Genomic DNA, 24,056 nt, shown 5'->3' on the forward strand with positions numbered 1-24,056 from the left:
GTCATTTTTGAAACATTTTAGAAAACTTATGGTTTTTTCTGTTACAAAACAAAATTTAGGACAAAATTGAGACATTTTACAAAACTTGGGTTTTTTTTTGTAATTTACCCAATAAAATAAGAAAAAGAAAGCAATTCTGTTTGTATTCCTATTTCACTTTTTAGGTAATTCAAAACTTAAAATAAATATATTATTTAATTAATAAAAAAGAAAATAAAATAATCACTCTATTACTTTCACTTTGTACTCGATCCCCTTCATTACTTTTCTAGTCAAAAATGAAAAATTAATAATAGCACATGATAGATTCGAGATGAGATCAAAATTTAATGATTTTTAGGTAATTTACAATAGTATTTATTTTTCTCTGTCTTATTCTATAAAAATTGATAAATTTTTTTTAAAATTTTGAATATTACAAAAAAAATCATTTGTAAATTAGTGAGATAAAAAAAATAGAGAATATATAATTCATACGTGAAGTGAAAAAATAGTGTTGTACATACCGTCTTGCTTTATATTTAATCTTTTAATTTAGTATATTATATACTTTGTAATGAATAAAAAAAGAGAAATTTTATCATATTCTCATGGTGTTTTGTTGGGCATAAATTAAAAAAAATAAAAGAACTATTTCATACATAGATAAGAAAAATGAATGGACCTTTTCTATTTTTATAAATATTCTTTCATTCCATCCTGATTATTTCATTGATATCATAATCAATACTTTTTATGTCTATTATTTTCGGTTTTCAGAGAAATTTTTTGTACTTCTAATTTTATTTTATCATTACTTTGGTTATTATCAATATTTGTGATATTTTGTTAATATTTTAGAATATTGGGTTGTCTCTTACAATTAACTTTTATAATAAATTAAAACAACTCTCGGTCAACTGCACATCTTAGAAGTAAGCTCTTGACATTACATTTTGCACAATTAATTGCGTCAAACGATGTAATGTAAATTAATGTACTAAAATGTCAATATAGGAGTACCTCTAATACAATGTTTATAGATGGTAATATCCCCCGTGCAATTTACCCAAAAAAATACTCGTGAATGCATGGGCACAGTGCTAGTACATGTATATAAGTTTAGTCATTACCTATGACATTCCATTAGAAAGAAAATCCATCAATTAAAGTTACAAGACGTTATTAGACTATCTCCAATGGGCATATCTCCCCCTTATCTCTGAACTGGGACTCATGCCCTCACAGAGGCGCCACATCAGACAGAGACAAACGTCAAAAAAAAGAGAGACATCTACTCCAATGGTATGTCTCTCCTCTTGTCTCTTGCCCAAACCCACATTTTTATTTTTTAATTTGTTTAAGAAAGTAAGAGGACAGCAGCTGCCATATTAGGACCTACAGCTGCCACACGGTAGCCGCTGATTGTTGCGTCTCTGTCAAAAGGCATCTCTCTGCCGAGGAGAGACGTATCTCTACCGACGAGAGATGTCTCTCTGCATAAATATGTCTTTGTGCCACGTGGGAGAGTCTTTGGCTTCTCCAGCAGTAGGCGAGTCCCTCACCAGCTCCACGTGGAGAGGCATGGATAAATCGGCTAGAGACAGCTTTAGCGGTGAGGTGAGGAAAATAATATGGAAGTTTGAAGAGTCAAATTGATTATAAAAAAAATTACAACCAAAAAAAGAAAAATTATAATTATGAAACGACATCATCATTATTTTGGGGTTAAATTGAAAAAAGAAATGAGAAAAAAAATTAGTAAAACATTGCGAGACTTGATGCCCATTAGGGCACTTGCTATGTTTGAAGATAAAGTTTGATTTTATTTAATTTAATTTAACTTTACTTCTCCCTCAATTCAACAAATCAAACTTACTATTATTTCTCTATTTCTTCAAATTTTCTCTTATACATTTTCTTATCTATTATTATAATTATTTTTTAATACTAAATTCTTTCACTATTCAATACTTTAATCAATTTTAACATTTTTTCCTCAATTCAATAACACAATCTTTATTTTTTTTTGTTTTTTTTTAATTCTTTCACATACTTGTTCCAACTACATTTGTCTTCATCTCTTTAAATCAAATTAAACCAAACTTAACTTTATTACCAACGCTGTTTTTTATTTTTTAATAGATTTCAGTGACTAGAAATGAAAAAAAAAAGTTGTAAAGGATGAAATAGCTCACAGATTTACAGTGACGTTACAGAGGTTGCGTAGAGAGAACCGTCCACTCAATTGTTATCACTACATCGGAGAGACTTCAGAGAGCAGTCAATTAATTAGAAAAATCCAAGGATGACACTGCGTCATCCTGACACAGTTTTGGCTATTTTCTTTTTTATTTTAAAAATAAAAATAGAAAATTGAAATATTAAAAAGAGAAAAAAAAAGATAGAGAGAGATCACAAAAAAAGTATAGATGGATCACACTCACGGGAATGCAGAGGAAGGAGGGGGCGGTGCCATTCGCCGGCGCCACCAGCCACTCGTTCGATGTTGCCAGCAGCCTCAAAAATCGAAGTAGACCTTGGACGGGAGGTTGGTGGCTGCCAGCAATGGCCCCTCACCCTTAAAAATCGAGGTGTCCAAATACCATACACACAAGTTCTTAAAATACGAAAAAAAAAATAATATTTAATATTTTAATTAAAATGTTTAATAAGTAAAAGCACTGAAGTTTTTAAAGATTACTTTAAGGTTTAGTATTTAATAGGTATCCGTTATTAATACCAACAATCTGATTATACACATTTTCCACACTTCACAAAAATTATAGGTCAAAAATTATAGGCCAAGAGGTATAATGGATCGAGAGCAGCCCATAAGCTCAGCCCATGTGAGGTGAATAGCCCGTAATCGAAGCCCACGACAAGTCTGACCCGAATTCACGGCAAAACCCGCCATGGACAGCCGTGTAATGGTTGGTGGCAGAGAGAGATCACGAGAAGTTTCCAAAAACGGGTGAGGATGAACGTGGACGAGATCTTTGGCACGTACAAAGATTGAGTGAGCATCAAGGAATTTCCGTTCGAGTTTGATCTTAAGATGGCGTCCTTGATACCGAATTGGGAAAATGAATATGCCAAGGAGCCCAAAATAGAAGATAATTTCCAAAGAAGAAGATATACATGGCAATATATATGGAAGATTGCATTGCTGGAGAAGACTTGGACGTGCTGGCCATGTCCACATTCTATTTGTCTTCCTTATTTTATGTTTTATAGGCCATTAAGAACAATGGAGATTATTCTCCAAGTTAGATGCTATTTCTTACTCTAGTTAGTCATACGCATTTAGGAAATAAGGAAAGATATTTTCACATAGTCCTACGGTTAGCTAGTTGCTTAGTTTACTTGATTATTTCCAATTTCCTAGACTTGGGCGGCACTCTAGAGCTAAGCCTATATAAGTCAAGTCCGTCTATTGTATACCCTTCGGCACATCAATCAAACGCATTATCTTTTATTCTTACTTTTCTTGCATTTGCACCTTACATATCTAAATTTTTTGCACCATTTATCTTCAATGCATTAAACCCACTTTTCGGGGCAAAGCCAACCGGCCTTTCAAGTTCTCCTAATTGTCGATCCGTCAGCTGTCATCATCTTGACTTCTGGGTCAAGATAATCGCCGAGCCAAGATTTCGGCCTTCACTCATCCTCTCGGCTACCCATAGCTGAGGCCACACTACTCATGGGCTATCTTGGACCATGATTAGGCACCCTTCGAACCGGCTTCCGGGCCGTTCCATTCGCCAAGTTAATAGGTCGCACGTGCTCATTGGGTAGAATCTAAGCGGCCAAATCCTCGAGCTGTTGTAATCGTCTAATCGACACACCATCACCCATTCGACCCGCTCTACCTCAAATCCTAGTCGCCGACTAGTCCTACGGATCTCCAGGCCATGATGCCACGCTCTAGCACGGTGGGGTCGGCTAGTGGTTTCACCGCCACAACTCCTTGGGACTGTGCCCTAGCACACCTGGCACTTGACACGTAAGCGATTTACTACCCGCATGTGTCAGAAGGAAATTCGCACAAAAAAAAGTCGAAACACACTCATCATTATAAGTGCTAAATTGGGCTGATTTTGTACTTAAGGATACTTAAAAAGTGTTGAGATTTTCGAATGCATAGTATTTTAGTTATATTATTTTAGTATTTATTCAAATTTAGTTGACTCTCACGTATTCTAAATTAACCTTTTATCAATCTATGTAAGATTGAAAATAGACAATTAACTCAACGGTAAGGAGCAGAAATCGTGAGTAAGGAGCATACCTCGAGCAACTTTTAGCAAAGATGCCGATGACTGGTAATGACTTAAATTTTGAGAAAGAAAGAGATTATTTACCAGACGCCGATAACTGGCGATGACTCAATTTTGAAAAGAAGGGAGTTGGGCTTAGGAGCTATCTGGGCTTGGGCCCAAAATTTTGGCCCATGTTAGTAGGATTTCTAAATTTAGTGCAATAGGGTTTAATTTTTTTGGGTGAATGCAATAGGGATTAATTTATCAATGTAAGATTACGAAGATGTGCCCAATAAAACGAAATATAAAATAATAATAATAATACGGTGAAGCAATGTTCCTCAACATTTGGAGTTAAAAAAACAATAAATAAGGGAAGAACAAATTTAAATATAAAAAAAGATTTAAAGAGAATAATATATATATATATATATATATTCCGGTATTCTAGGGCCACCGTGAAACAAAAACCAATCGATACAAAGATGTGGGTAGCAACCCCATGAATGTCATCTAATAGTAAACAGCCAAGCCTGTTAGGAGAGACATTGAGGATATAAATTTTTAAGGAAACATTTAAAGAATGTTGCGTAAGCCAATCAACAAAGGAGTTCCCTTCACGATAGACATGGTGCATCTCCACCGACCATTCTCGAGCCAACCAATCTCGGATCCTGAAATCAGTCGACGAAGAGTAGTTGCGGCGTTCCCATAACCATCTCCATGAGAACTTTGAAATATATATTATCTTAAAAGTTAGATTTCGTGAAAGTAAATGACATCAGATGTCCAGTACTATAACAAAATAAGAGTCATCCCTTTTTTTTTTTAGTTCTTGAAAATATAAAAAAATAAATATTGTGAAATTACCCAATTATACATTTTAAAAATAATCACCAATCAAAATCAATTAACCTTGTGTATATTAGTAATTATATATAATATCTTTATTTTTCTTTTCATTATTCTCTCCAACATGTCTCTCTCCAATCCCCCCCGCCGCGCTCACATTGAACTCTCTCTCTCTCTCTCTCATGCGTTAAGTTACTTAAAAAATCACATTTCTTTTGTTCGTTCTAATTTTTTAAAGAAATTGATATATAGACCACCCAAATTCACCAAAAAAAAAAAGAAATTGATATATTGAGATTTTTTGAATAAGTAAAATTAACCTATAAATCCCTTCCTACTCAAAATTTTTGCTATGAATATAGTGAAAATACAATATCAATCTAGTTTCAAAAAATAATACAACTCATTTGGTGACTATCTTATTATAGGGCTTAATTTTAAGAATAATAAGAAGTAAAATTTGTGCACTGAAATATTAGAATGCACATACAAAATTGCAAATTTATTGGAGAGTGAGTTAAGTTGTTTTATTGATCCCTCCGCAACTCAGATGTCCATATTTGTGATTCATAAGCTAAAAAAAATTTATGCGACATAGCACACTTAGGCAGGTAATGATTTTCAATTTGGAATTATTTATAATTTCACGTGTAGCGCGAGTCACGTTCTAATATTAATTTAAATTGAAAGTAGAATAAGAAGAAGATTTGAATATTGAACTTGAGAATGATAGGTGGCCAGAAACCCTTGAGAATGGTGGGAAAGAATAATTTAAAGCAGACAAAGAAAAGAAAACAATTAATGCAGGATGAGGAAAAAAAATATTAGGACATTATTAGATCTCAAATTTTAAAAAGGAATTTAGAAACTAACAAAAGATTAATGTATTCAATAATAATAATAATAACTAGAGGAAATGCACCCCGCAACGCGTAGCAACATAAATAAAAAATAAAAAGGTAGAATATACCAAATAATAGTAATTTAACTTAAAAATAACAATTATTTTAACAACAAAGCTCTTATTAAATTGAATTATTTTAAAAAAATAAACAATGGTGTCAATTATAATTTTTGGAAAGAAATGTACAAATATAAAAAGAGAGGAGAGATGAGAGAGAAGTTGAAAGGAGAGTAGTGAGTAATCTTTTGAATAATTTTACCGTTTAAACCCCCAAACTGATGGCTCTTGATGATTAAAGGGGTTTTTACCTAAAATGGTCAATGGTTTACTCGTTTTGTCAAATCTATCTTATGTTTTTTTTGTCAAATCTATTCCATGGTTTACTTTTTACATCAAATTTATCCCGATGTTATTTTTTCCGTCAACATCTAACGGCCGTGCTGACGTGGCACGTGAAGAGATAGTGGGCCACACTTGCCACGTGGGCGCCACGTCAGCACGGCCGTTAGATGTCGACGGAAAAGATAACGCCTGAATAGATTTGATGTAAAAAGTAAATCATGAGATATATTTGACCCAAAAAAAAGTATATGATAGATTTGACAAAACGGGTAAACCATGGGTCATTTTAGGTAAATTTTCCTTGATTAAAATGTATTTATTATGGACAAATTTGAAAAGTGAAAGCGAGACGAATAGGAAAAGTTTTCCCATTATCATAATAATAAGGGTTATTATCCCAAAAAATCACAAAGTTTGTAAGAGTTATTTGTTCTACCAATTTTTTGCGATTTGGACAGTAAATTCACATATAGTTCTATTGTTACTCCATCTACCAATTCGTCATTTGGTCAGTCAAAAATGTTGATGTGGATAGTAACGGTGCATGTGTGGTAAACGAAAGCGTAGGTGGCTTACCGCATGGATGAATTCACCATGTTGCCCTCCTTTCTCACTCATTTGCAAGCATAAGCCCAGGGGCGAGGTCAACATTTCATTTTTGGCATAAATCTAAGGGAAAAAAAAACCCAATCTGACCTGAATTAGGGCTGAAATGTTGGAAGGAAGCATTCGGCCAGAGAGAATTGCTCCCTCTATTGTGCAATTAGGGTTAGGAATCCTTCAATTTCAAGTTAAAAAGGCAGCTGTTGGTGATTTGCGTTCAGTAAGGACTTGTTGGAGGGGTGATTTCGACCGGCACTTTCATCGAAAAGTGAACTCTTGGCAGTGATATTGGGAACATGTTGGCATACGAAAATGATGAAGGTTCAATAAGTTCAACGTTTTCTGGCCCTCCAAATATGCGTAAGCACAAAATGAAAGTTGTGCTTTTAACCTCGTGCAAATTTTGGAGGGCACATGAATTATCATGTATATACAGGTTTAATTTTTTTGGGATGATGCTAAGTGGTGATTTCGGCTATGTTTGGAAATCGGGGGATGATGATTGTCATTTTTTTTCAATGGCGCTATCCTGAGGATCATTTGCACACCAAACAAGTGTTGCAATCTTTTCTTGGTGAAAAAAAAAAGTTTGTTTTAGCAAGTGAAGCTACTTCAGGAGAGGAATGAAGTCACCTTAATGAAGCTATCGCTTGGGGAAGAGGATTTATGAATTGGAACGGAGAAACAAGTCATTGCGAGAGGAGTTAAATGACTGCATGTTGCAACTAAAAAAGAAGGATAAAGAAGTTCCTCAAGTGTGGAAGAACAAGAGTTTTAGCCTAGTTGTTGATTTTATTTGTTGTTTTCATAGCTAAGATATTAGGGGATGGACACAATGGCTCCCAAATGTTCTTATCGTGATGTGCCAGTGCATTGTTACTTTTTTGTACGGATACAATGGCTTCCAATGTTGTTGCTAGTAAAAAGGAATGACTCGAGAAATGTTATTGGAGCAAGCCTTAATTTGTCACTCCATTTTACTCTCTAATGAAGCTTTGTAAAAACTAAATATAAAGCTGGAAGGGCATATCCATGCCAATTTAACTACTTCGTAACTATAAATATAAAGCTGGAAGGCATATCCAGGGACTACATAGAAACGACCATATTATCAAGGCCAACATTTAAAAGACTATTTCATCAGGCCAATACTTAAAAACAGCCAAAATGACCATATTGTTCGAGTCACCACCCTACCAAAAGACTATTTCAACATGTTCACAAAAAATAATCAACATCATGTCCATACTACCACAAAATGAACCAAACAAACAGCTTATGTTCACAGCCTCAAAGCTCTTGAGATAGAACTGCTACATCATTTCTCCTTATCGTGCTCATTCCTTTACTGCCTAAGCCTTGGGCTGCTCCTTGATGGTCCTAGGATGCTTGATTTTTGCTTCCTTTGGCTGGTCTTGTGAGTGTTGCTGCTGTTTTGGGTGCCTACATGTTCAATCCTGAGTTGGACAACTGAGTGTGATTGTTGGTGGGCAGCTGAATGTGATTGTTGTTGGGGTTGACATCCTTGAAGTTCATGCTATTCTGGCTTATGAACAGCATGGTGCCCTTGTTGTTGCTGCTGTTGTGGTCCATATTGCGCCGCATTAGAAAATTGCTCACCAATGTAACAGATGCGCATAGGTTGGCATTTGTGATAGAGAAATGTGCATGTCAAACAAATATCAACCATAATAGGAAAAATGCACTTAGATGTATCATCAGTCACCACCATAAATGCCATCCCAGTTACTGTGCTATGAAGCATCCCAAAACCCTTTTAGGCTTGAGCCCTCTCCCTATGTACAATGTTGACATAACTCTTACTTCCACTTCCATTTCCACTTGCCATGTCTTTCTTCCTCACGATCTGATTTTCAAACATAAAGAAAAAAAGGTAAGCAGCAGCTATATTATTAGGCCTAGTCTCGGTATTTAACTGGATGATTGAACTGATTACTTGGTGCTTTGGTCTCCTCTGAGGAGGCTCTGCATCACTGAACTGATTAGGCCACTGTAGGCACAGGTAACATAACTAGTCTGAGGTAGTTCCCTACATTCTGTGATCATACATGATTTGTAAGTGTCCTTTCTAATATCTATACTCAATATACGATAAAGGTTGGTACAACTTTTTGTGATATATGATCGTACTTGAGTAGGGACTTGAGATGTGCCTCTATTGACCATATTTGCCAATTCCTCAGAAGTTAGCCACCCTGGTGGAGGTGCTTTGTTGTCCTTCCGAGGCCTCCCTCTCCTTCTCTTGACCTGTAGCAATATAATATCAATTAAAACCCATTCCTTCCTTCATGACATTCCAACTATAATTGAGGTCAAATGCAAGTTTTTTTCCTCAGATTTTTACCAAAAACGAAATGTCAATCTCGCCCTTGTGCTTATGCTTATGCTTGCAAATGAGTGAGAACGGAGGGCAAAATGGTAAATTCATCCAAGCGATGTTTGGACTGAAAGACACGTAGGCTTTCGTTTGCCACACATGCACCGTTACTGTCAACGTTAGCGCTTTTGACGAATCAAGTAAGCTTTCATTTGCCACACATGCACCGTTACTATCAACGTTAGCGCTTTTGACAGATCAAATGACGAATTGATAGATGGAATAACAACAAAAAAACTATGTAACTTTACTGGCCAAATCGCAAAAATTTGATGGAATAAATAATTCTTACAGACTCTGTAATTTTTTGGGATAATAACCCTAATAATAATAATAATAATAATAATAAAGATTATGAGGAAGATGGACAAACTGATTCCCTATGTTTTTCATACTTCCCAAGCTACCTGACCTTCCCCGACCCTAAATCAACCGATGCAAGCAACTCAACCGCGGTGATTAGTGCAGAATATGATGCCAAACCTTATCCTCAATCATATCGTCCTTAACTTTTTCACTCTTCAACCAAATTATTAAAATTTCGTCACCCTGTCCCGCTAGAAAATTGTTCTGATATGGTTTGCCCGCAACAGTGATCAGTTCATTTCCGGTCAGTTCTGTCCTTAAACTACAGTAAAACATGAAGAAAGCCCCTCCCTTTTCGAAAATTACCTTGAAAGTTCATCCTTCATCAAACCCTGGCCTAAGCCACTGATCCTGATAATAAACTCTTGGAACAGACTATATTCCGTTTCCGCTCATATCACTGCCCGAATATTAGTATGAGTTGGAGTTCAAAATTTATGGGTAACCCGACCCAGGAAATCTAAAGATATCTAAAACAACCAGCTGAATGGAAAAGACAATACTGAGGCACCAAGTCTCAAGTGCTGATACATCCAACTACCATCATACTAATAATTAACAGCCATAAGTAGATACCGGACAGGCTCCTCCCAACATCTGACTATTAATCACATCCTCAACTTATTATACGATTCGGAGTACTCTCTTACTTTTGTTCTTAAAAGGCATTTCTGAATCTCTTTTCTATAGGTAATAAGGGATTCCAGAGGCTCTCCACCACATCTTTGCCCTTCTACTGCAGCTCCTTCAGGAAGTCTTCATTGTCGACAAGGACCTAAAACATAAGAGGCAAGAGAAAAACAATCATCAATCTTAGCACTTCCTGCAGCAATGGAGTTCCATAGATCACAAAAGTGGGAGATTACTCTTCCAACACATGGTTGCATGAATTTATCGATCAAACCACAGGTTTCATACGCCCAAATCACTTATTTACACCCTATCCAGTCAAGCTTCCCAAGAAAAGGGAAGGTTTAGAAATTCCTTTATCCTGAGGAAGCCATCATTCCTTGCAGCTTCAGGTCATATGCCTTTCAATATGTTACCCACAACCAAACATACTGATAGCCTGGCTCCAGGTCAGACTGTTGAGAGCACTCATGACAATAAATCATACAGCTATGCATTCTCTTATTCCTAATCGGACTTTACTGAGATATCCTATGCAGTTAAGTCTTCCGTGAATTCGGTAATACTCAGGGAGAACACCACTAAATTGCACAGATACTTTGCGAAGAGGATGCCTACTCAACAACCAGAATCATCTTCGGACTCTTTGGTTTAGAAAGATATTTTCAGCCAAATGTGGGTCTTCTTATTTTCGTTAATTGGAGAAAGGGAACTTACAGTTTTCCAACCATCTGGGTCCAGGAAAGACGTGATCTTGGTGTTTATTCCCGGAATGGGTCCAGGCTGTCGAGTAATCTTTCCCCCGAACTCTTCAGTCACCACTTTCACAACCTCGGCACTCTTGTACACGTCATCGGTGCTGATAGCAACCTAAAAATTACAGTTAAAACATCAGATCAGATGAGAAAACAATCCCCAGAGATGGACAAGAAACAAGAAGATGCGGACTGTAAGAAAAAACTGACCTGTGCATATGCATTTCCCTTGGTGTATTCCAAGACACCATAATTATAGGTCAGTTCCAGGACAGTCGTCTCGTGCTCCTCAGCATATCCCATCATGGCCAGAGTGTACTGTAGCATGCCATAAGTTTTCATAAGGACGAGGACAATCTTTATAGCTGGCGTGTAATAGATTGTGCCTAAAGATTACCTTGTACTCTGGCCTATCGATTTTCCTCAAAAGCCTCATACCGAGCGCCTGCAAAAGAAAAGATGAACTCATCAGAATATTACCTTGAATGACAATTCTTTCATTGCATGTTGCCGCATAAGTAAGTTCTTCAACCAGGAAAATAAATGAATTTACTGCATCTTGCATAAAAGGGAAACTCATTGGTATAAATAATATCAAAAGTAGACTCAAATGTACCTTCTCATAGAACTTTATTGACCGGTCCAGATCACCAACACGGAGCATTATTTGGCAGAGTGGCTCAGGAGTTTGGCCTCTTTGAATCAGCTCAAAGGTGTAGCCATCAGGATCCTTCACAAATGCAATCACAGAGTTGCCACCTTTAACTGGACCAGGCTCCCTCGTGACATTCCCACCCTTGGCTCTTACGGTTTCAACCATCTTGTAGACCTAAAAGCATAAAACATATGAACAGCTCATATGAGTTATGGGCATCAAGAAGAGAACTTTAAAGCCATAGCTTGTAATGAAATGCAGCGATTCTCACATCTTCAGTGGCTATAGCAAAGTGCCCAAATCCGGTTCCAATATCATAAGATGTTACACCATAATCTGAAACAGAAAACAATTTATCAGTTATGTCTCCACATTGCTTCTAAACTTAATGCAAACATCGTTTCCTTGAGAACAATATCAACTTCAAAAATTCATAACAAAGGAGTCTATACATTAGACTAACGAAGCGTGGAAATAGTTGTTCTATCGAACTAGCAAATATCGGAAGACAATCAATTAGAAACATACTGTACGTAAGCTCCACCACAAAATGAGATTCCTCTGGCCCGAACCCGAGGAAGGCATTCGAGTACTTCTCTTCTGGGATGTCCCTTTTCCTCAGAAGCTTCATCCCAAAGCACTCCGTGTAAAATCTGCAGAGTTGCAATCATCAACAAAATTACTTTTTCTTTCAATCATCTAATTTAAGGAGGAGGGGAAGAAAGAGAAAAACAAAAGCTTACTTTATGGTGCGATCAAGATCACCAACACGGTAAACAGCGTGAAGGAACCGGCGCTTGTCTTTCTTCGACCATTCCAAGAGCTCAGCAGAGGGAGTAACAGGTGCAGATTCCGCCATGTTCAGAGATCAAACTCTGTTTCCTGTCAATAACCAATATCGAAAATTAGCCAGACCATCATTCACAAGTTACCCTTTAAACCTCCAACTCTAAAAATCAAACATTTGCAGCAGAAATCCATTCTTTCTTCCATGGCTGAGAACCCCAACAATCCCACCGAGACACCATACCAGAAAGCATCACAAAAGGGCAGATTGATCACACAGCTCAGATCATCAAATTGATCAAAGATAGCTCAGATTTCAAGCTGAAAGAAGCAATCACAGTGCCCAACGAAGCAAATCATCGCATGCCCTTATGCCACAGCGAGCCAGCAAGCGAGAGAGAGAGAGAGAGAGAGAGAGAGAGAGAGAGAGAGAGAGAGGACGTACTAGAGTGGCGTGGAGAGAGTGAGGCGAGCTGCTAGAATGATCCGACAGGAGAAGCAGAATCGACATTTATAACATGCTTTCGAGCGCAATTCCGAGGCTAAAAGGACCGGCCGTCACAGAAATTTTCTCACTGCCCCGGGTGACACGTCGAAACGGCAGACTAGCATGGCTAAAACGACGGCTCTTGCTCTTGCGGAGAGCCAATCAGGAGCTGCTGTTACCGTTAAAGTACGACGGGCTGTGTTTGGTTCCCGGGGTTATGGAAAGTGAGGTGGATTAATGGAGGATTTGACCTTCAGGTGTCTGTAGGTCAAGGGATTAATAACGGCTCCGCGCTCTTCATTCCACGTCGCACGTGTCATACTATCGAAACGTCACACGTGTATCATCTTGGTGTTCTTTGCAAACCTGTCCCCAAACTTGTGATTGTGATGCAATTTGGTCCTCTTGGATTGCTGGATTTGACTGATGTACAAAAGTTGTGGCTGGAAAATGGCCACTTCGAGCGGGGCTTACTTGCCTTTTGATATTGGCACGCGGCTTATAAATGGCATCTTTAGATTGCGACCAAGGACGAAATGATCTCATTATTCTTCGACATACTAAATCAGAATATGACTTCCTGATAAAGAGATGAATATGTTTATTTAATAGTTCATCAAGATAGTGAAATTTCCTTGCAATCCCTAACCCGTGGCTCGAATCGTCTCGACTCTCGACTTGCCGAGAAATGCCTATGAAATTTTTTTCTTTTCCAGGTAACTTTCAAGTTGTACACAAATAGAATTTACAACTCACTCAAGCAACCTCGGATAGACCAGCGGACTAGATGATTTATTATTATAACTGACTCATTAAATAAGAATTCTCCTTTTTATAGGCCACAGAATATATTTTAAAAAATAAATCTTGAAGGTGTAATATTATAACTAAATCGAACTTAGAAAATTCCAAAGATAAAAACTACCTAATTGGTCGATGTTATCTTTTCATAAAATATTATATTTCCTAAATAAAGTAAGGATTTTTCTAACCTTTTTTTTGTATGGGAAGGATTTTTCTAACCTAAGGGCATCTAATCAATCAGTTACCATGTTGGCTCGACTGGTCATTCATTGAATATTTTACAATGCCTAATTTACCCTTTTATTTAATCATGAAAACATTCCACTGATGACTCTAATCAAGTCCCATAATAGCAATAATTATGGACATATATGATCAGGGAAAAAAAGGAGAAGGAAATTAAAAGATCCTATAAAATTGAAATTACTATAAAACTTTCTAATCCAGAACTGGAAAAGGCACTTAGCCCCGTTTGTTTTCAAAGAATTTGATTTTAACTTTAATTTTAACTTTAACTCAACACACTACACAACAAAAACACACGTTTCCCAAGTCAAATTTATAACTACATCTCATTTGTCCTTTTCCAAAATCAAAATCAAAATCAAAATCAAAATAATTTTAATTCTGAATCCAAACGGCCCTTTAAGGTTTTTAGAGTTCCTTTTAGGGTTTCATTAGGGTTTTCTATGATTTTTTAGGGTACATTGCAGGTTTTTTTTTTTTGGTTTTCTTTAGAATTTTTTAAGGTATCTTTCCGAAGTGCGACATTTTTCAGATTTTTTATACCTTATTTATCTCCAAAATTGCAAGTATTAATTTTAGTAATTTTGAGAGAACAAATTAGAAATGAATTGTTACCAAAATTACAGAATGGGGTACTCTAGGAGTTGGAAATTCTAGACCTACGTAGTTCGGACTAAGAGTGTAAATGAGACTAGACTATTCGTGAACAGTTCGGGTTTGGTTTGACAAAAGCTTGAATTCGGCTCGCTATTATTAAGCTCGAGCTGGCTAATTAAACGAGTCAAGCCGAGCTTAATAATATTAAGCTCGCGAGCCTAAACAAGCTTTTACCATCATCATCATTGAACGTAGTATTTTAATTAAACTCCATGTGATACGAATTTGAGTACTATCAAGTTATTATTGGTATTTTTGAATTATATTTTGCATGATATTGTTATTTTATAATTTAGTTTAGTCTCTTTTTTTTAGCCTAAATGAACCCGAACTCAAGCCTAAATCCGAGCCGAATCCGAATCCGAGCCCGAGCCCGACTTTTCTACTGAACTAGGCCCATTGGCCGAGCCTCATACAAGCCGATCCCAAACCTCTGATTTGTCTGACGAGCCGAGCTCAAGCTTAAGCTTTCAGGCTCGATCAAGCTCAAGCCAAAATTTGAGCCTAGGAAAAGTTTGACAAGCCCACGCTTGAACCTTACATATTCGGGCTCGACTTGGCTCGTTTACGTCCCTACTTTGGACACAAGATATGAAATAATATCTCTAATAATAACTTCTTACTCAAATTACATTATCTCTAATATTCTATTTCCTAAATAAAGTAAATGGTCAGATTCATTTGTTGAGGGAAGATTGTACAGTTGTAGCATTCTTGTAATAATTCTGATGCAAATGTAATGATTTTGGCTGAAAATATGAATAATGCTAATTCGTTCTGGAATATGAAAACCCTTCTGACACAAAAACAATCTATTGCTTACTTATCCAAAAGGAAAAAGAAATCTCAACCCTTGAACAGCCCAGAATTTATCCCCTTTTTATATGCTACAAATTAGTAGTCGGCAACTGTAAATTATTATCCTTATTGTTCTCGCCATTGTGATTTATGTGAGTCGCTCATATTGTTTGCCTCCCTATAATATAAGTTATATAATTCGCTAAGTGTACATAGATGTTTGTCGTCATAATTTGACTTATGTGACTCGCTCATTACTTTACAATTTTTTTTAATAAGTGATGATTTGTAATGTTTACTATGTCTATTCGAGATTTGACATATATCTTCCTTATTTAGTTATACTAGGAAATAATGCGTCCAGCGTAGCACGGACGATACTAAAAAAGAAGAGATGAAAATACTGATATCTTTAAAGAATAATTAAGATATACGAAATATGACAAAGTAAATTATAAAAGAAAAATTAAACTATCAAAAGTACATTCTTGTATTATATAAGTAACTTGATAGTTGATATTTTGGTATGGTTCTAATGATCATTAACGGAAGTGTTCATATTTGGTCAAAGGAATTTCTGTTTGCACTATTGGCTTTTTTTTGTAAATAAATTTGATATTTTCTTTTTTATCTCTATACAAAAATATTATTATTAAAAAATAGGAGGAAGTGATGAGGAAGTCAAGAGAGGGAGTTACTCACCCAAGCCACGTTCACTTCAGAGAAAACTCTAGCATGATATGGTGTCATGTGATACCGTTTACTATTTTAGTTCAAATATTTAGTATTTTTTTAAAATATTTAGTATTTTAGTTTAAATATCAAAAATACTTGATAAAAAATATTAAATGATTGTATCAAAATATTAAATGGTGTCACATAACCCCATGCCATGTTAAAAAGACTCCCTCTCTAGGCATAATCTGGCCTAGTGAGGGGGGAGAGAGTGGAAGCTAACAGAGAAAATAGGAAGAAATGAGGGGGAAAGAAGGGGATATATGTGGAGTGGTTAGTTATTTCTTGTAATAGTACAATTTTATCCCAAATTTAATGGCTGTTACTATTTGACTATGTTATATCCCGGAGGATAATAACATCGATTTGAGGAAGAATGGGAGAAGATGCAGAGAGACAGAAGAAAAGCAGAAGAACGAGAGAAAGGAAGAAGGAAGCAGAGAGAATTGGGAAAGTTAAAGAGGAAAAATGGCTATTCTCATTCATATCCCCTTTTACAGTATCCTTCTCATATTTATAAATGGGCCACTCTCAGATCACGCCTACCTCGCATATTTCTCTGTGACAAATTCTAACAATAAGAAATAAAAATCAAAACAGAATACAGCGCAGTGACATTACGTCCTCATCTGTTGACTTATAGGTCTTAGGTTCGATACCTAGTGGGACTATCTATATCAATTTATTAGTTATTTAGAATTTCTCTTTAATTGTACAAGGCCTTGAACCTCCTTTATAATCGATTTTAGAAATTTATTTATTTATCAACTAGAATTGAATAAGTAGTCCAATATAAGGTTGGTCTTGCAGACTAATATAATCCAGGGTTAATACTGGAAATGAAAAGTGAGAAGGAAGTCACATCTGTAACTTCATATATTACTACAGATTATTATTTTTAGAACCGGACCGGATCGGCCCTGCCGGTTCGATCGGTCGAACTGAAATCAGCACCATGACCGATTCAATTTCACCTTCAGACCGAAGATGCACATTTGAACCGTTGAACCCACAGAACCGCCCGATTTGAATTTAAAAATCCACTAACCGGCCAGTCCATGGATTCAATGATCGAACAAATGTACACACAAAATTAGTTGATAATGGGTGGTTTTGAACCTCTGCCCTCACACTCTATGTGCACAACTATAGCCCACGCACTAAACAACTGGGCAACATCTGCTTGCTACTTTATTTCTTCGTCAATTAGCTTTGTTTCCTAGATATTATGCATTTTTTAATAAAATTAGATAGATATTATGCATTTAATTATCATTAATATTACTTTAAATAATAAAATAATATAAGTAATTAAATCAGCAGTCCGACCCATCGAACTCCTGGTTGAATCCATAAATCGATGGACCCATACCCTATTCGGTTCGACGTCTAGTCGGTTTTTGATAACACTGTTATAGATATAGATATAGATGTAGATATATTTATAATTGTGTCACATATGTTTATAGCTTAACACAAAATAATATCTTGCAATGGGTGAGTGTCAATTAGTTTTTATATAGTTATCGTATCCAAAAGTGGATTACCGTGAGTATAAATGATGGTTTCCGGGGCTTCAGTTCTTGGGGATAATACAATTGTTTATGTCCAGAAGAAAACTCTAGAAAAGCAAATATATATACATATATATGATATCATATATCATACAATCATACATCACACATCATACATCATACATCATACATCATACATCATACAATAACTCTCTTTATTTTAGTTTGGATTGTGGTGGCGAGAGTAAGGTGGGTTTCTCCACCCTGAGCCACCCATCCTTTAAAAAAATTAAAAAAAAAATAATTTTAATGAATTTTAAGAATGTAAATTTCTTTTTTTCAGTATTATACGCTTGATATTTAGAAATCTACTAGGTCCGATTTATTTAGACTCGAGTGAGGTCATCGACTCGTTAAAATATAAACATTTACCAATCGTAAATTTCTTTAATCAAAAGATACGCATTCAAGACCTTACCTAAGAATAACATGCTCAATTTACCTAAAATCATCCCATATTGATAAAAGGTCCATTTCAATTCATCATCAATTTAAGTAGTTTTTTTTTATTCGTGAATTTTTTCGGTAATATCATTTAATATTCGGAAGTCTACTAGATCCAATTAATCTAGGTTCGAGCGAGGTTGACCTACTAAAAAATAAAACTCTCTAGATCGTGAAATTCATAATTTGTATATATAAATAATCCTTAATAAGATTGCATTTGTTATGATAAACTAAAAAAATAATGATAAATTTTTTCGAACCGCGGCAATGCATGGAGTTGCACCCTAGTATGTATTATTACTCAATGTTTTATTGTGCTCAATAAAAGATACTTATGGGAAAATTCTATGGTAAAATCACCCAAAGTGGTGCTATAGATACTCAAATATATTGCTAAAAATTTAAGCAAAATTCCCTCAAAATCTATATAATTTACTAACAATATAAATAAAAACTTTTCGAAATTCATTTAATTTACTTCAAATGTAAATAATTTACTAAGAATCATTTACCCCAATTAATCTCTTAAAACATGTTTAATTTAATCAAAAGACATATAAGTTACGTAGAATTAAATTAATTCACTGCAACTTTAGTTAATTCACTTACATGTATAGTGTAACTACTTTTAAGATAATTGCTCCTTATATCTTCCTACTTACGGGTCATCCTTTCTCATTCTCTTCCTTTCCTTCCCCACTATAATGACCCATTTCTATTGCACCACCAATTTGTTGTGGGTGAGGATGGTTTTTTTTTTCCGACTATAAAGGAGATTTTAGATCTAGTAAAATAATAAATAAAAAAATTAAATAAAGAAATATAGTTGTCTCACTACAAGATTTAATCATACAACCTCTTAATTTTTAGGTAAAAACATGTACACTATACTGCGGCGTTTTTGTTGAATAAGGGCATTTATTTTTTTATTATGAAAAGGTCCATTTTAATATTAATAAGAATATCTAGATGGACCAGATGGGAGCCGAATAAATTTCCCAAAAGTTTTATGTTGATATGAAAACATACTCGTGAAGTGGACCGACAAAGAAAGAGGGAACACAGTGAAAACAAAATCGATGATTTCCTAATCATACTGTCATCAACTATGTCGCGCGCAATAGACGATCAAAGATACGATTACTTCTGGCAAGTCGTGTAGAATTGATTTGCTCAATCATTTATTGAGTTCGATATTTTCTGCCGAAACCACCTATCTGAGGATTCTCTTTCTTTCTTCCTTAACCAGAATTTGAAAGATGGACGAATTGAGAAAAGAGAAATACACGACTTGAGTGTAGCCATTTTTTGTAATTTTTCCATTGTGGTCCAAGACCACCAACACTGAAGACCCCAATATTTTTCTGATAAATTGAAAGATCCTAATATTAAATAAACAGATTATATATATATTTATATAATTTGATTGGTACTAAAAGATTCGCGGTCCTAGGATGCATGATGCCACAAGAAATGAAGTGGGTGGTTAAGATAAATAATAGGAAACCCATAATTATATAAGTATATATTGACCATACACTTGTTCTTTTCCACATGAAAGGGTGCTCTTTCTTCGTATTAAATTCACATAATGGATGACAACATCAAATTGTACCCGGTCCATATTGCATGACTTGTTCGAATTGCAGTGCACCACCTCTACTAATAAATTATTGATATTGATGGGGACTGAAAAATCATAATCTAATCTTGTTTATTAATATGGATTGATTCAAGTAGTTTTTGCCATCTTTTAAATAAGTGGGATTTCGATTTCGAATCTTGCAAATAAAAAAATTCATGATTGGTAGAATTTACCTTTTAGTGAGCCGATTAACTCAAATTTGAATTAGCTGAGACTCGTTGAACTTTATGACACAAAATGGTACAAACGGAAAGAAAAAGTCGGCCCTAGTTTCCAAGAAATTGATCAAGGCTTATATCCTTTTCAAACCCCCAAGGGTCATTAGGTTGATATTGATTTTTAATGTCTTTCTTCCATAGGGTCCACCCCCCAATTACAAAATAGTTTATCACTAAATGCATGACCTTTTTCTTTTTCTTTGGCCAACTTGTATTTACTATCCTAGTACATGTTTGACTCTGTTCTTTCGCTTGAACAAAGGTATACAGTAAGTTCCTACGGCTAGCCAGTCGGTTTATAGCGATAACATCACAACAATCTCTCTTGTAGTTTTTTACTATTCGGAGTGGGTAATTAGCCACGTTTTACGGATAGAGTCGAAGCATATGAAACAAAATAAGGTCATTTTCAGATAGAGGCTTCTTTCAAAAATGCAGTTGGAGATTGAATAAAATTCTTTTTCAACTATTAGTTAAGCAACATTTGGTGAAATATTTTAAAATTATATGATATTAATCATCGTTTATATTTATTTTTCAAACACATTAACTTATTTTAAAATCACTACTTCTTCTTTTGACAATTACATTTCAACCTATGATATCAACAATAATACTCCCCCTTAGCATCGACATAAGGTAATCTTATGGAAAACTAAATGCAATGGATATCACATATGTAATCTTCAAAACAATATAATTAGACATGCCATTAAATTCACTCATCATTTTTTTATTATGAGACACATTCAAATGAATCCCCTTAATAGCATTTTATACATGAACGGAAATTATAATTGGACGAATATCTCCGTGTAAGGAAAGAAGGAAAATGTATGTGGTCTATTTGATTTTGCTCAGTCAATCTCCGGAAAAGGAAAATGCGGAGAGAAAAATGAGGAGGGAAATTTCCGGAACCGACGGTGGATATCAACTGATCGTGACACGCGTACGGTTCCCACAATTCGACAAAAATACGAATATCGTCACCATTGTTGACCCGATGCATCTTCCCGGAAGATTCAGCGACTAAAACCGTGACAAATGATCCCATGCTCCCGGCGTAGCTTTTGCTAGTGACGGAAGAGCCCGGCGCCATCCTGAGCTTACCATACACCGGGCGTAGGTAATAATTGCCTTATTCTCTCAGAATTTTAATAAGATTCTTTTACGTCTCTCTCGTCGTTTGGCCGCCACGTGACGCAAGTGCTGACCGAGCGGCTGGCCTGCCAATCATCGTATGCCACGTCATCAGATGAGAGTCCATTTGCATCTGGGGCGGAATGGCGTCCAGGTTCAATGAACCATGAAAAGCGGCCCTTCACCGGAGGAAGATGGATTTAAACCTCTAATCTTCCTTCTTTCCTCCATAGCCAGAAAAACAGAGCACATACAAACAAAGGAAGAAGCAGCCTCAGGAATTCTCATAATCCGTCGAAAAATCCTTCTCCCATGGCGTTTGCTGCTACTGCTTCTTCCGCCCCTGCGATCCCCGGCTCCAATTTCACCCGCCTGAGCAGCAGCAACGAGCTCAAAGGTAATTGCCCCCGTCGTCATTTCCGGATGTTTTGCTCATTGCTAATCCTCTGCTCTGTCTCCTTGATTCAGACAAGACTTGTTTTTCAATGTTTGTTCTGCAAATGTTCTGTGTGTTGTCTTGATTGGTTTTTTGAGGAAATGGGGAGCTTCTCTGTGATGGGTTTCTTTTGCTGCAATGGACTGGCTCTAAAGTTTCCTCCTTTTGTCGAAACTGATTTGGTGGTGCATATAACTGTAGCTGGTTTCGTAATTGTGTCTTGAAATCTCGTCTGGTTTCTGAATTTCTCGCGTTTGATTAAGTTATACGTTTGAATTGCTGCTAATGATAGTAATTGGTCCTTGCAGCTTCTCAAGTCGGTTCGTTTCGGCCTGTTGATCGCTCCCATTTCGCCTCGACTTCCCTGAACGTGTCTCAGAGACGGAATTTGGTTAAGCCTGTGAACGCTGAGCCGAAACGGAATGATTCGTTCGTTCCTGCTGCGGCAACGACCGCTGCTCCAGGTAGAATTCCTTAGACATTCTGATATCTTTTAACTATTTCTGATTCTGATTCAATGGTTATTGCTGTTGATTTTTCTCTTGGCTGGTTTGATTAATGACTGATCCCATGTTTGGATTTTGCAGAAGTGGCTGAAAAGGTAGAAATTAAGGTTGATGATTACGAGCAGTTGGCAAAGGATCTCGATGGTGCTTCTCCCCTTGAGATCATGGACAAGGCCCTCGAGAAGTTTGGAGATGATATTGCGATTGCTTTCAGGTGATAAAGAATTTCTCAAGATCGAATACTTGCATTGCTCATTCTACTTCAATTGCAGAAATTCTCCTGTGTATGGCCATATGTGTAACATTATGGGTGTTGAATCTTGCAGTGGAGCTGAAGATGTTGCACTGATCGAGTATGCGAAACTGACAGGTCGACCCTTCAGGGTCTTCAGCCTTGATACTGGAAGGCTTAACCCGGAGACTTACCAGTTCTTCGATACGGTTGAGAAGACATACGGGATCCGCATTGAGTATATGTTCCCTGATTCCGTGGAAGTTCAGGCATTGGTGAGGAACAAGGGGCTCTTCTCCTTCTACGAGGATGGGCACCAGGAATGCTGTCGGGTGAGGAAGGTGAGGCCCCTCAGGCGGGCCTTGAAGGGCCTCCGGGCCTGGATCACTGGACAAAGGAAGGATCAGTCTCCTGGAACACGGTCCGAGATCCCCGTGGTCCAGGTGGATCCTGTCTTCGAAGGGATGGATGCTGGAATTGGGAGCCTCGTTAAGTGGAACCCCCTTGCAAATGTAGAGGGGCAGGACTTGTGGAGCTTCTTGAGGGCGATGGAAGTGCCTGTCAATTCCCTTCACTCAAAGGGGTATGTCTCGATCGGATGTGAGCCTTGCACGAGGCCTGTGCTCCCGGGGCAGCACGAGAGGGAAGGAAGGTGGTGGTGGGAGGATGCTAAGGCTAAGGAGTGTGGGCTCCATAAGGGCAACCTCAAGCAGGGTGAGGCTGTGACTCTTAATGGGAATGGGAACGGGCTTGCCCAGTCCAACGGGAATGCTACAGTGCCCGATATCTTCAACTCTCAGAACTTGGTGACCCTTACTCGACCGGGAATCGAGAACTTGGCAAGGCTGGAAAGTCGGAAAGAGCCATGGCTTGTTGTTCTTTATGCACCCTGGTGCCAGTTCTGCCAGGTACATGCTTGTTAAATGATAATGGAGCCTTAGATAGCCGATTCACCAGTGATTACTTTGCCCTGCAGAAAATTGATTTGCTGTTTGATTCCTTTGAGTTAATCTGAGTTTTTCCTTCCCATGTTAATGCAGGCAATGGAAGAATCATATGTCCAGCTGGCCGATAAATTGGCGGGAAGTGGCGTGAAGGTTGCCAAGTTCCAGGCAGATGGCGAGCAGAAAGAGTACGCGAAGCAGAAATTGCAGCTAAAGAGCTTCCCGACAATACTCTTCTTCCCCAAGCACTCCACTCAGCCCATCAAGTACCCATCAGAGAAGAGGGACGTCGACTCGTTGATGGCCTTCGTGAACGCTTTCAGGTAATGAAGACCCAAGAATTGTAGGATCTTCTTGGTGGCTCCTGAGAAATCCAACGGTTCCGATCAATTTGGCGAGGTCGGTTATGGTGACGAATGTTGATCAATCAAGACCTGAAGTTTAGCATTTCTCCGTGAGAGCTGCCCAGTTGGGTTCTTCTGTAATATTGACATTGAATTTATAGGGAGTTTTTCTCTTTTAGGCTTTTGTTAAATCTTTGTAGTGGTGGGCCAAAGTCTCATTGTAAGAGTGATTTGTAGAGAATGAAGCAAAAGTGGGCAATCATGTGGTTGCCTGTTATGTCTTGATATACTACTGTTCATTGATGCCA

General features: G+C 36.9%; 2 protein-coding genes across 3 annotated transcripts; one reads left to right on the plus strand and one right to left on the minus strand.

The window, feature by feature from the left end:
• Window positions 1-10,061: 10,061 nt before the first annotated feature.
• On the minus strand, window positions 10,062-13,134 carry LOC116208800 (lactoylglutathione lyase GLX1). Its single transcript, XM_031542362.1, has 9 exons — window positions 12,981-13,134; window positions 12,493-12,631; window positions 12,278-12,402; window positions 12,021-12,085; window positions 11,711-11,923; window positions 11,492-11,539; window positions 11,305-11,412; window positions 11,057-11,209; window positions 10,062-10,484 (listed from the first exon to the last, which is right to left on the minus strand). The coding sequence occupies exons 2-9, from the start codon at window positions 12,606-12,608 to the stop codon at window positions 10,443-10,445; spliced, it is 870 nt and encodes a 289-aa protein (XP_031398222.1). The 5' UTR covers window positions 12,609-12,631; window positions 12,981-13,134; the 3' UTR covers window positions 10,062-10,442.
• An 8,364-nt stretch (window positions 13,135-21,498) lies between these two features.
• On the plus strand, window positions 21,499-24,056 carry LOC116208714 (5'-adenylylsulfate reductase 2, chloroplastic-like). Of its 2 annotated transcripts, none has more exons than XM_031542261.1 (5): window positions 21,499-21,683; window positions 22,031-22,186; window positions 22,313-22,442; window positions 22,555-23,368; window positions 23,501-24,056. In XM_031542261.1, exons 1-5 carry the CDS (start codon window positions 21,599-21,601, stop codon window positions 23,729-23,731), a joined length of 1,416 nt encoding a protein of 471 aa, XP_031398121.1. In that variant the 5' UTR covers window positions 21,499-21,598; the 3' UTR covers window positions 23,732-24,056. The 2 variants fall into 2 exon arrangements, with proteins under 2 accessions (XP_031398121.1, XP_031398120.1); XM_031542260.1 differs by having other exon boundaries at window positions 21,500-21,683; window positions 22,310-22,442.

Source organism: Punica granatum, chromosome 5 (genome assembly GCF_007655135.1).
Source record: "Punica granatum isolate Tunisia-2019 chromosome 5, ASM765513v2, whole genome shotgun sequence".
NCBI classification, from domain to species: domain Eukaryota; kingdom Viridiplantae; phylum Streptophyta; class Magnoliopsida; order Myrtales; family Lythraceae; genus Punica; species Punica granatum.

Coding starts and splice junctions, on each gene's coding strand:
- LOC116208800 (XM_031542362.1), bottom strand. CDS start 12,608: ATGGCGGAATCTGCACCTGTTACTCCCTCTGCTGAGCTCTTGGAATGG. Junction 12,403..12,492: donor GATCTTGATCGCACCATAAA/GTAAGCTTTTGT, acceptor GCAACTCTGCAG/ATTTTACACGGAGTGCTTTG. Junction 11,924..12,020: donor TTGCTATAGCCACTGAAGAT/GTGAGAATCGCT, acceptor TTATGCTTTTAG/GTCTACAAGATGGTTGAAAC.
- LOC116208714 (XM_031542260.1), top strand. CDS start 21,599: ATGGCGTTTGCTGCTACTGCTTCTTCCGCCCCTGCGATCCCCGGCTCC. Junction 21,684..22,030: donor CAGCAGCAACGAGCTCAAAG/GTAATTGCCCCC, acceptor TGGTCCTTGCAG/CTTCTCAAGTCGGTTCGTTT. Junction 22,443..22,554: donor GATATTGCGATTGCTTTCAG/GTGATAAAGAAT, acceptor TGAATCTTGCAG/TGGAGCTGAAGATGTTGCAC.